The 13,247-nt window shown below is 42.8% G+C and overlaps 1 protein-coding gene across 2 annotated transcripts in view; it reads left to right on the forward strand.

Moving 5' to 3' along the window:
• ANAPC4 (anaphase promoting complex subunit 4) overlaps positions 1 to 8,388 on the forward strand; it is a 34,562-nt gene extending 26,174 nt beyond the window's left edge. For both annotated transcript variants that reach the window (XM_069593790.1, XM_069593791.1), the window contains exons 21-28: positions 3,776 to 3,873; positions 4,443 to 4,504; positions 4,584 to 4,622; positions 4,722 to 4,823; positions 5,790 to 5,864; positions 6,742 to 6,915; positions 7,573 to 7,696; positions 8,050 to 8,388. In XM_069593790.1, coding sequence (XP_069449891.1) covers positions 3,776 to 3,873; positions 4,443 to 4,504; positions 4,584 to 4,622; positions 4,722 to 4,823; positions 5,790 to 5,864; positions 6,742 to 6,915; positions 7,573 to 7,696; positions 8,050 to 8,268 — 893 coding nt within the window. In that variant the 3' untranslated portion in view covers positions 8,269 to 8,388. The remainder of the gene's footprint in view (positions 1 to 3,775; positions 3,874 to 4,442; positions 4,505 to 4,583; positions 4,623 to 4,721; positions 4,824 to 5,789; positions 5,865 to 6,741; positions 6,916 to 7,572; positions 7,697 to 8,049) is intronic.
• Positions 8,389 to 13,247: the final 4,859 nt, after the last annotated feature.

Genomic DNA, 13,247 nt, shown 5'->3' on the forward strand with positions numbered 1-13,247 from the left:
AGTGGGAGAAGCAGAGAAATCTCAGGCCCAAAACTTTGCTTATTGCTCTTTTGATTTAGCCCTAGAGGTCCACATTCTTTTTCAGAGCAGAACTTGTTTTATATTGCTTGAGAGTCTTCAGGATCACCAGAGAGATGTATTAACACAAGTTAGTATTGAATGGAGGGATAATAAATGTACAGCTGACTCAGCTCATTTATTGTATTGAATGAGGATGCCGACGGAGTAAGGAATGATGCCTAGGGAGGGCTGATAGCAGTGTGTGAGCAGTGATGGCCCCAGGACCCTGTCACTGTGGGGCTCATATCCATCCTGAGGACTTTGGAAAAAACTGGTCCTACCCTTTTTTCTCCCCGCATCTTCGGTAGCTGAATAGAAAGGCCTAACCTTAGTTACAGACCTCATATTTAACTTCAAATTAATTCCATCTCTTAAGATGTTAGAATGTGACTTCAGACCAGCTCATTAATCTCCCATCTTAGTAGATTATGAAGTAGTACAAATTGTCACTATGGAGCTTTTAAGAAACCCTTGATGAAACTTCTTTCTAGAACTTTGCAAAAATCAAGTGCCGAATACTTAATGCACATACCTTCCCAGGGGAGGTGAGAGAGTGGGTGTCACATGTGGGTGAAAGTGGGTGTGCTAGAAGCAGGGCTGCCTGGGCTGGGGGCCTGCCCTGCCACTTGCGGGCGTGTGGCTGCGGGCACATTGCCTGACCTCTCTGTGCCCCAGTGTTCTCTTCTGTAAAGTGAGGTGATCATAGTGCCTCCCTCAAAAGCAGTTGGGAAGATTCAGTAAATTAATCTAAATGGGGCACTTAGGATAGTGCCTGCCACATAGCACACGAGCAGTCAGTGTGCATTTGAAGTGTTTTTACTCAAACACTTCTGACTCCAAAGTGAGAGGATTCTTTTCCTCCTGAGATCATCTCAGGTCATACCCAGATCACCTGGGTATCCCACACTTGCGTTATGACACTAACTCTGCAGAGTTAGCTCAGACTCCTGGGTTCAGGCCTTAGTCCCACAAGACTGCCCCCACTTCAGAGTTCTGTCACCAGTACTGGGTTCCCAGGTTACCCACATTTCTGTTCCACTTTGCTATAAATTTGAGGGTTCCCATAGTTCAAGTTTAATAATTTGCTAAAATGGCTTACAAAACTAACAAACACTTGACTTATATTTACCAGTTTATTATCAAGGATGCGATTCTGGAATAGCCAAGTAGAGATGCACATGGGGTGAGGGAGTGGGGGACGTGGAGCTTCCATCCCCTCTTTAGATGCACACCCCTCCTAGCCCCTTAGTGCAGGCATCAATGCAGAGGCCCTAGCTCTGTCATCTAGGGGTTTTGTGGAGTTTTCATTATGTAGGTGTGGTTAACTTACTGGCCATTGGTGACACTTCATATTTTCCCTCCATTGTCCTTAGAATCCCACACTGTATTGAGTTGTGTCTTCTTAGTCTTCTCCAATCTGTGATAGCTCCTCAAGTCTTTCCTTATCTTTTTATGACCTGATTTGATGAGTACTCAGTTCAGTTCAGTTCAGTCGCTCAGTCATGTTCAACTCTTTGCAACCCCATGAATCGCAGCATGCCAGGCCTCCCTGTCCATCACCAACTCCCGGAGTTCACTCAGACTCACATCCATCGAGTCAGTGATGCCATCCAGCCGTCTCATCCTCTGTCGTCCCCTTCTCCTGCCCCCAATCCCTCCCAACATCAGAGTCTTTTCCAATGAGTCAACTCTTCGCATGAGGTGGCCAAAGTATTGGAGTTTCAGCTTCAGCATCATTCCCTCCAAAGATATCCCAGGGCTGATCTCCTTCACAATGGACTGGTTGGATCTCCTTGCAGTCCAAGGGACTCTCAAGAGTCTTCTCCAACACCACAGTTCAAACACATCAATTCTTCAGCGCTCAGCCTTCTTCACAGTCCAACTCTCACATCCATACATGACTACTGGAAAAACCATAGCCTTGACTAGACGGACCTTTGTTAGCAAAGTAATGTCTCTGCTTTTGAGTATGCTATCTAGGTTGGTCATAACTTTCCTTCCAAGGAGTAAGCATCTTTTAATTTCATGGCTTCAATCCACATCTGCAGTGATTTTGGAGCCCCCCCAAAAATAAAGTCTGACACTGTTTCCACTGTGTCCCCATCTATTTCCCATGAAGTGATGGGACCAGATGCCATGATCTTCGTTTTCTGAATGTTGAGCTTTAAGCCAACTTTTTCACTCTCCACTTTCACTTTCATCTTTCCTCTTCACTTTCTGCCGTAAGGGTGGTGTCATCTGCATATCTGAGGTTATTGATATTTCTCCCAGCAATCTTGATTCCAGCTTGTGCTTCTTCCAGCCCAGTGTTTCTCATGATGTACTCTGCATAGAAGTTAAATAAGCAGGGTGACAATATACAGCTTTGATGTACTCCTTTTCCTATTTGGAACCAGTCTGTTGTTGCATGTTCAGTTCTAACTGTTGCTTCCTGACCTGCATATAGGTTTCTCAAAAGGCAGGTCAGGTGGTCTGGTATTCCCATCTCTTTCAGCATTGTCCACAGTTTATTGTGATCCACATAGTCAAAGTCTTTGGCATAGTCAATAAAGCAAAAATAGATGTTTTTCTGGAACTCTCTTGGTTTTTCAATGATCTAGCGGATGTTGGCATTTTGAAATCTGGTTCCTCTGCCTTTTCTAGAGGGACTCAATGCCGGCTTCTCTCTTCTACCTGGTTGGGGGATGGGGCTGAATGTTCCAAGCTTCTAATCAGGGCTTGGTCTTTATGGTGACCAGCCTGCATCCTGAAGCTATCTAGGGGCTCTTTAAAACAGAGGATGCTCCTATCATCGTTATCACTCAGGAAATTCCAAAGGTTTTAAAGAGTTCTGTCCCAGGAACTGGCGACAGAGACCAAGTATCTTTCTGTGATGCCACAGCATCTGTCACCTGTTGGGAGCTTCAAATGTTAACATGATTAAAAACTCCTTTATCCAGCATAGCTGGGGCAGGAGGTGCTATGAGGGAGGCCAGCAGAGCACAGTGGAAGAGGGTGGGCTTGAGAGTGGGACCTGGGCTTGATTCAGAGGTCTAGCTTCTCGGTCATTCTCACACTGGGTGATTGCCTAAACCTCCTAGGGTTCATTTATTTTAAAAAATCAGTAAAATAAACAGTATGATAGTTATTTTATACAGCTGTTGTAAACAATAGAAATAACAGATATAAAAAGAACCTAACATACTTGATGGCAGTAGTTGACAAGTTATATATTACTTTCTACTGATAAAAGTGCCCTTTTCAGAAATGAAGAGCTTATTTTCATAGCACCAATTTCTTATCTCCTGTTTTTGTTTTCACCATCATACTCTTCCAAAATAATACTGGGTTGCTATTGTTACACCATTGTGGCAAAGAAGAGGGAAGAGTGAACTTGTTTCATTATATGTCTTCTGGTTCTCAAGTCATCCTTTGCTTCTTACAGCCAACGGAAGCATATTGTTGGATTTTGGTGGGAAAGGTAAAAGAATAGTAAACTGCCAGGACTCAGCTTGTGAGTGTGGTGGTTTTCAGTGGGCTGGCAGCCAAGGATGTTGCAAAGCAGGAGGCCTTGGTCGTTTTTCGTGAGTTTGTGTGAAGGTACAGTAGAGTGCCCAGGGAGAATTCCACCATCAGATAAGCTGTGCGGGCTGGCTCTAACAGTAGCTTAGTTTTGCCTAGCTCTCTGGTTTGTTACAGCTTTTTGTTTTTTGTTTTTGTTTTTGTTTGAAACCAGAAAGTCCTTTGCTGTTTCCTTATTATCCTCGAAAATCATTGCATTTTGTGAAAAGGCGGATGGAGAACATTATTGATCAGTGCTTGCAAAAGCCAGCAGTAAGTTTGAAAGAAATGCATGTTTTTGTATAGGAGCAAGAATATCTATGATATGTGGCTCATTTATGTAAATGATCATAATTATTAAGATGAACCATATGAAAATGCTGATACTCAACTGTTTTTGACTAACAGAAGTGGCAGTTTCATATTATTCACCCTAATATTTCCTCTTACTGTTGGTTTCTTACATAAATTAAAAAATATATACACGGTTATTGACTATGTTGGCATCTTTAGTATTTTATTGGTCCCCAGAACAAACTTATTATAAATGATCTTAGTTACAGAGCTGATGTGTCTGTTAACTGCTGAAGGATGGATGATTGATGCTGTGAAACTTAGAAGAGATGGTTTTTCACCTGCCATCACTTATCTCCAAGGTCCTTTGGCACTCAGAGTTTTCTCTCTTCTTTACTGTTGTGACTGTCATTAAAATTTCTTGCATAAAGGTTTGGTGACAGAGATAATTTTTCACTAGACTTAAACAGTGATGATCAGTCACTTTCTGTGGAGTATTTAATTCTGTGTATGTACATGCTTTAATTATATTTTTAAATCTTATTTAGGATGTAATTGGAAAATCAATGAATCAAGCAGTATGTATTCCATTATATAAAGATAGTAGAAGGTAATTCTGTTTACTTTTTGGGTGGTATAATTCAACAGCTGATTAAAATTTTTCTTACCTTTCTTTTCTTTTGTTTTAGTGAGGACTCCACACGTAGACTGTTCAAATTCCCTTTTCTGTAAGTGTGTGTTTCTTCCCTGTCTTCTGTGAACAGTACAGTTTTGTTGTATAAATTGATAGCTAAATGTCATGTTTTGACATTAACTTTTTTCCTTAGGTGGAATAATAAAACCTCAAATCTACATTATCTTCTTTTTACTATTTTAGAAGATTCACTTTACAAAATGTGCATCTTAAGGAGACATACTGATATTTCCCAGTGAGTATTAATCTGAAGTTTGAATCAAGGAGATAAGATTCTAATATTTTTAATAATAAAACATACTGCTTCCCTCTCCTCCATTTCAGCTTTTAGTTAAGCTACTTTGACTTTAGACTTGCTAACTCAACTCTTCTAAGTCTTAGTTTTCACATTATTAAGGTGGTAATGCCAAATTAGGAAGCTGTGCAATCCCTTTTAATTTTAGATTATTTAATTTTGTACTGGTATATCGCTATTACATATAGGATTTCCTTAGGCTTAGGGAAAATATAACAGCAAAACAGTTGGTATTATATCTCATGAACTATGGAACTTCAGAATTGTATTTGGGCTTCCGTGTAGAAGGAAGGTTTAGTATTCAGTTCAGTCTGTCAGTCGTGTCCCACACTTTGTGACCCCCATGGACTGCAGCATGCCGGATTTAGTATGCCTTTCCTTAAACAAGAGGCCTTGCCTATAGAGACTTCTTTTGAGAATGCAAATAAAAGTTTTGAAAGATAAATCATATTCAGAATGTCACTAGGATCTTAAGTGGTTTTAAATCTAAACCAAAGGAAACTTTTTGAACCCAAGATGTAGTCCAAGAGAAATAATTTGGGTCTGTGGCCATACCACCCTAAACGCACCCGATCTCGTCTGATCTCAGAAGCTAAGCAAGGTTGGGCCTGGTTAGTACTTGGATGGGAGAAATAATTTGGTTGTCCAGACATCCTCGTTTTGTAAGATATTTTGCTGCTTTGGTGACTGTGAGATTTTAAACCGAGTTGTAATTTTGATGTTAAGTTTGTCTGTCAGGGATTTGCGTTAGTTATCAGTATTCTAGAGTGAGTATAGTAGTATTTTGGTCTGGGGTTTGGTGATTATGTAACTGTACGGACAGTCATTTTTTTTCGAGCATATATAGATTATTGCCTATCCAAGTTGTTCTACAAAGACTCTCCCCACCCCTCTTCTTTCTTCAAGATCTGTAAGTAATGGACTAATTGCTGTTAAATTTGGGAGCTTCACATATGCCACAACTGAAAAAGTGAGAAGAAGGTAAATCTTGAACCTTGTCTGGATGAGCTGTATATACAGTAAATGCAAATACAGGAATATGGTTAGAATCAGTTACAGTGATGATATTCTCAGGCCTTCGTCACTTGCAACATAGAGGGGCTGGGTTCCTTATGTGTTTTATACTTAGAGGGTGATTTGAACCTTAGAGGGTGATTTGAAAAGAACCTTACTGGCCTGCGGGAATTCCTGTAGTATGGTTTCCTACAGTTAATACTTCTGAAGTCTCTGTCTCCTAAGAAAGTAATGTGATTGCAGGGGGCAGATGGCTAAAGGTCTTGTTATGACCAACAGCGATGTGAGGTGGTGGTGTCCTTCTTACTGCTCTGCGGTTTTCTTAGGTTAAGTGTAACAATACCGATATCATCTGGAGGCTTTGCAAGAGAAAGAACTGACACTAATCCTAAACTCACCTTTTTCTTACTGTTTTCCTTACATAAAGGAAGTTCTTTGAAGTTGTATCTTTTCATATGTAAATCTTATTTTTACTTTTCATTCTAGTTAACTTTGATAACTCAATATATTTGTATGGTGCCATTCATAGAATTTCCAGAGGCTTAAGTCCTGACCATTGATGTCAAGAATTTTCTGGAACTGTGAACCAACCTCACAGATTTTTCTTTTTCCATGATTACCTGTTTTCAGGGCCTAGTTGTATTTGTGAATAATCAGTACCATAGGTAACCATAGGTAACTGTGACTTTAGCGTAAACTAATGATATATTTTAAATGTTGCTGCATAGAATGTCAGCTTGACATTTTCATTGTCAGTTTTTGGTTTGGTACCAGTATAATGCTATATGTGTAGTATTTTCTCAGTCATGATAACCTTGATATAACGGAGCTTATTTAATTCTAGCACCTACAGTTGTTTAGATGCCCAGTTTTATGACGATGAAACAGTCACAGTAGTTCTTAAAGACACTGTAGGGCGTGAAGGCAGAGATAGACTCTTGGTGCAGCTGCCATTGTCTTCAGTGTACAGCAGTGAGGATTCTGCAGAATATCAATTCACTGGGACTTACTCTACGAGGTAACTTATATTAGTAAGATTGTCTTTCTGATAGCACAGTTAAATATTTTTTTTAATGTATATTGTACATTATAGTTCTTTAGGTATGATAAAATCAACTGAGTAGAAGTACTTCTATTTTTTTAATTGAAAAAATACTGGCTTCAACAGCTCTCTTGTCCTTTTGCTTTGTTAGTAAATCAAGAATTATTTGCTGGAAGAAGGTGGGGAATTATTTTGTGTGGAGAACAGCACTTTTGTTTTCAAGGATGACATTAGTCCTAGTTTATAGTAGAATTATTTTAGATTTGTCTTTAGTATTTTCCTTTCAGAATTAGAACCTCAACAGCCTCAGAAGGGGTTCAAGTTCACTTCTAAGAGCTAGCTTTAGATTGAGATTTAAGTAAGCAGATTCATTAATAAAATGAGTTCATTTGCTTACCTTAAAAGTGAATCAAAAACGTTATTTTCTAAGGTTTCTGCTTTAATAAGATAATTTGATCTATTTGGAAGTGCAGTGTTTTCATAGAATATAGTATCACAGCTTTTTTATACAATAGCTGGGAGAATTATGTTGGAAATGGGAATATTGGTAGGAATCAAACCCTGATGCCATCCCTAGTAAATGAGGGGAAAGAGCCCCGTTTGACTCCTGGCTCCGCTTTCTCCCCTCTGTAGGCTAGATGAGCAGCGTGGTGCTATCCCCACCCGTACCATGCACTTTGAGAAGCACTGGAGGTTACTGGAAAGTATGAAAGCGCAGTATGTTGCTGGAAATGGTTTTCGAAAGGTGTCCTGTGTGGTAAGTGTTTACAGATTGGTACTAAGAGTAACAGAAGTGGCAGGATCTGTAAGGTCCTCTCAGTGCAAACATTCTGTGATAAAGCTTTTATTCATTACGAGCATGTAGTGGTCTTAGCTATTTAGTTCTCTTGTTCTGAGAAAGCTTGCTAAGTAATTATTAACTGTTTTAGATTTTATTAATCTTGAAATTGTCACTGTATATGTGGAGTACAGAATAAAAGCTGAGTTGAGTGATTTTGTTGTAACTTGATGGGAAAATAATTTTCCTATGAAACCACTCTTCAGATTTCTGATTTTTAATATACAATATATTAAGCCATTTAAAATTTCTGTATTTGGCCTTTTCTTTAGTTAAGCTCAAATCTCCGTCATGTGAGAGTGTTTGAAATGGACATAGATGATGAGTGGGAGCTTGATGAGTCTTCGGATGAAGAGGAGGAGGCTGGTAACAAGCCTGCGAAAGTGAAGGAAGAGGTGCTGTCCGAGTCGGAAGCAGAGGCCCAGCAAGCCGGTGCTGCTGCTGCAGCTCCAGAGATGGCTGCTGAAGTAGGAAGCGAGACCCCGAGCTAGACTCATGATCTGGCTTGCTGTTATTTTTATGTTCTCATGTCAGGAAGGACATAGATGGTGATCGAAGATGTGTTGAACCACTTAATTTTCTTTACAAAATAAACAGTGAATTTTCCTTGAGTTTTTTATTCTGCTTCTTCTCTTAATGGTATAACCACTGTGAGAGGCTTTCTCCTTTTACCGAGATTTCTTTTTAATACTGGGTGCAGAACTAGTGTTAAAGAAAATACATATTGAATGTGAAGAAAAAGTTTAGTCTTTTCTGTCAAAAGGTAGTATCAGGAATCATCCCTATATCAGGAAGAAGTTACCTTTAGTCATTCATCACTGGAAGTTTTGATGCATTTAGTACTTTTAAACTGCAGGCAACATTTATTTGTATTTTTCTATCTTCCCTTTCTAGTTCCTTTTAGAGCTCCAGAACGCTTTCAAAATTACATTTGCTTTTTAAAAAATTCATTTATTTTTTATTGAAGGATAATTGCTTTACAGAATTTTGCTATTTTCTGTCAAATGTCAACATGAATCAGCCATAGGTATACATATATCCCCTCCCTTTTGAGCCTCTCTCCCATCTCCGTCCCCATCCCACCCCTCTAGGTTGATACAGAGCCCCTGTTTGAGTTTCCTGAGCCATACAGCAAATTCCCGTTGGCTATCTATTTTACATATGGTAATGTAAGTTTCCATGTTACTCTCCATACGTCTCACCCTCTCCTCCCCTCTCCCCATGTCCATAAGTCTATTCTCTATGTCTGATTCTCCATTGTTGCCCTGGAAATAAATTCTTCAGTACCATTTTTCTAGGTTCCATATATATGCATTAGAATATGATATTTATCTTTCTCTTTCTGACTTACTTCACTCTGTATGATAGGATCTGGGTTCATCCATCTCATTAGAACTGACTCAAATGTGTTCCGTTTTACGGCTGAGTAATATTCCATTGTAATAGACCACAACTTCTTTATCCAGGCATCTGTTGATGACATCTAGGTTGCTTCCATGTTCTACCTATTGTAAATAGTGCTGTGTGAACAATGGGATGCATGTGTCTTTTCAGTTTTGGTTTTGGATAGAGATGGTGTATTTGGAAAGGTGATTTTTGTATAAAAGTGGTGACACAGTGTTTCAGAGGAGTGTTGGTAGCAGAGGCCCTGTTGGAGTGGATATGAAATAGATGTGAAGTGAGGAAGTGGAGCCCACAGAAGTAGGCCAGTCTTGAAGAATTTTGCTGCAAGAGAGGAGAGAAAAGAGGCTGGAGACATGACTTTGGAGGCTTTTTTTTAAAAAAGATGGATTCTCTGAAGGCATATGTACATTACCAGAGGAATGATCCACAAGAGAGACATTAACCATTCTAGAGGAAGGGGAAATACGTGGAAGTGAAACCCTCGAGAAGGCAAAGGGCCAAGACCCAATGGCCAGAGGAATGGTCAGCCTCGGGTTGGAGCATGGTGTTCCTTCCACGCTCACAGGAGTGTGTGGGGACTGGTGCTTGTGGCTGGTGGAACTGTGGGTACGACAGTTTTCCCCAAGAGATACCGTCTCAGCAGAGAGAGATGACGAGAGGGAATGTGTGAAATCCTTGACCTCAGAGGAAAAGTGAATTCACTGAGGAAGTGTTAGCATTGAAGGTCCGCTGCAGATTTGTAGCCTAAGTTAATGAACCCAATTAATGGAATCATTTCCTCCTGCTGCTCAGATGTTGGGTGAATTAGCTGGAGCTTTGGCTTTAATCTGGGTTATGGTTTTGTCAAACCACTGCAACAAGAAAGGGATGAGGGGCTTGGAAAAGGTAGTAACACCGTGACAGGGTCAGTGGGTTAGAAGGTGGAGGACTGTGGGGTTTTAGATTCAGAGGGATGGAGAGATGGGTGTGGTTTGCAGTGAATGTACAGAGGGCAAGGGAACTGGGGCCATGGTGTTAGGGAAGGAGAAAATCACTGGGGCTCAGTAGATCAAGAATTGCCTGGTGCTTTTGGATGACTCATCCATGTGGCTGTTCATGTAACAAAAATGACAGCAAGCAGGATGGAGAAAGTTACCCCGAGTGGGGTGCTGGGATCACCAGTGCAGGAGGAGGAGGAGCTGACAGCTCTTTGAAAAGCTGCCTGTGCTCAGGGCTTGAGAGGCCCAGGGGAGGATCTGTGTCTTAGGTTACTTAGGAAGTTGGAGGAAGCAGGGAATTGGACCCAGGCAGACTGACGAAAGGCCGGGCTCCCAAGCCCCACACTGACCTCTGGAGAGATCGAAGCAAAGCCCAGGGTTATAGAGGACCCGGTGCAGAATAAGCAATTACGAAGCCAGCTTGTGAGCACAGCAGTGTCTTCCAGTCCTGTATCAGCTATAGGTTGGCACTGCCTCCATCTGGGAGATATGATTAAAGGCCATGATGGGGAGGCGTGGGGAGGTCCTTAAAGCGGACTTGGCAGCTCTCCTCACTGGCTCTGGGAAACAGGTGCCCCTGTCTGGTCCTGTCTTAGCACAGCGCTGGTCACAGAGATAATCCTGTGGGGTGAGGAGGTGGCCCAATCCAATCGCCTGGGAGAGTGGACCAGAGTGAGCCCTGCTCAGAGGCCCAGGGCGGGACCAAGGATGGGCAGGCACTGAAGCACCCGTCTTTCCCCCGGTGTGGGGTGCATTTCAGGGCCGCTCTGGTGCTGGGTGCTCTCCTGGGTCATCTGAAGCATTACCGGGAGGGGAGCTACCCTGTTTAGGGGCTCCGGCTGTTTGAAAAACCAGGCAGTTCCCAGGCCCCCAGGAGATGGCACTGGGCTGCTTAGCACACCCAGGAGGGCCTAGCCCCAGCTGGCCCATGGACCTCTGCATCTGCCAAAGTGTACACAAAAATCCCAAGTGCTCAGGGCCAGATGTTCTGGGCCAGGCTAGGCCAGACCTGAGGCTGGTTGTAATCAGAAGGTCTCTACCTGCACCATTTGCTGCCCATCCCCCTCCTCCTGGTCTGTGTGCCTTTGGTTGTTCAAGGTTCTCCTGTGCAGAAGCCTGTCATGAAAGAGAAATAGTGTGGGAGAGGCTTTGTATACATTATCTCATATGGTTCTCTGAACAGCTCTGCAACAAAGGAATTGCTCTCCTTGGTTCAGAGAAAAGAAAAATGTTCAGAGAGGTTCCATGTATCCCAGTTACACAGCTAGTCGGTGTAACAGCCAGGATGCAAAACCCCAGGTAGCAATAATTGCTACAGCTGAGTACTTAGTAAGAGCCAGGTGCCATTCCAAGCACACTGCACAAATAACTCATTGAAGCCTCAGCCCAGTCCTATAAGTTGAGTGCTATTATTAGCATCATCTCCATTTCACAGATGGAGCAGCTGAGGCACAGGAAACGTTTGCTTGTTCACAGGAATCACACCGGCCGCAGGGGCAGGATGGGGATGCCTGGTGCAGCACCCTGGCTGTTAACCACGATGCGTGCTGCCTTTCTGGGGTCTGTGTTACAAACCCCACTCCCTCCCGTGCTTTGGCTGCCTTGCGCCTAACCACACGCTGGCCTGCAGTCTTCCTGCAGTGGTGCAGCCGTGACGCCGTCTGCATGGCACAACTGACAGTGGTGCTGAGGCTTCATCCTCAGAGCTCCGTCCTTCATAATCACCATCAGGTCCGTGAGGAAACAGGCTGCGACCAGAAGCAGTGCTGCTTTCTCTGCCCATTTGGGAGTATGTGGGGGACCCCAAATCCTGCCCCCCAAGGTCAGTGTCGTTTCCTCCAAGACAGCACTGCTGCCCATGCCTGTGACCGTGGCCTCTCACCTTGCCTACTCAGCAGGCTCGTATGTGTGAATGTTCAGGACTCAGAGCCGTGCTCTCCCCAGAAAGGTGACAGTGGGGAAGCTACCCACTATATTTGTGCTGTGGACGTTCTCTGTCTCATTCCCAGTGCATCAAGATATTTTGCATTTTGTTGGTCTACAGACTTCCACTGGGTCAAGGCTTCCACGGAAGATGGGAAGCAGGTAAGAAGCAGAGATGATCTTCTGAATAAATACATGGGCCAGGCAGGGGGTGAATCTGCAGTTTGCAGCAGAGAAACCATTCAGAACAGGATGCTTGGTGGTGAACACTGAGAGGGACTGTGTGACTCTGTGGAATACAGACGAGAAAACACACTTGGCCCATTAGTTGTGGGCTAGAATCGATGATAATGCAGTGTCGAAAAAATAAGTTCCATCTTAACTTTTTCCACAAAATAGAGCATGACGTGTCAATTATCCCATTTATTCATCCAACATGTAAAAGGGACTCGAGGTGACGGTCTTGGGATGGAGCAGGAACTGTAATAATGTAGTTTCCATTTGAGGAACAGAAGTTGGAGGAACAGATTTGCAAACTGGCTCAGCAACTCGGTGAAAATGTGAGCCTTAGACCTCTCAAATGTCTAACCCAGTACTTTTCACTGCCCTTAGTTCCAAAATTAGTATAAGGGTCTGTTTATGTTTAAATGCAAGACTATTTTATAGCTAGTTTTGCTGTGGGCTGCACACTAGGTGTGTGACACGCTCCACGTGGTCCACATTTCTGGAAGCCGGAGGGACGGATGATGGTTTGCTGCCAGAATGTGGTGAAAAAGACAGTACGCAAAATCACTGGTAAAGGAGAAGACATGTTTTATGGGTTGAAGCAGAACAGAGGAGTGGCGTGGCTCTAAGGGGAGAAGGGTGCAAAATGTGCCCACCTAGTTTGGAAGAATAGACTTGCTGCCCCTCTGGTGGTCCCAGAGTCCAGTTCAAATGCTTTCCAAAGCCTCCTCTTACTCCTCCAGCCCTCACCATCCCAGTCCCAGGCTAGCTGTCATCTCTGCCTCGAATCCTCACCATACCTGTTGTGTTTCCTGAGCACCAAGTCCAGGAGAGGACCTGGACTAATTAATCAACTGTGGGTGTGAACTTGTCCAGCTGCCCCCACCCCAGAAAAAGGGAGCATTGTTAATTTCCCTTTGTACCAAGGAGGATGGAGAAGC

Source organism: Ovis canadensis, chromosome 6 (assembly GCF_042477335.2).
Source record: "Ovis canadensis isolate MfBH-ARS-UI-01 breed Bighorn chromosome 6, ARS-UI_OviCan_v2, whole genome shotgun sequence".
In the NCBI taxonomy this organism is placed as follows: Eukaryota; Metazoa; Chordata; class Mammalia; order Artiodactyla; family Bovidae; genus Ovis; species Ovis canadensis.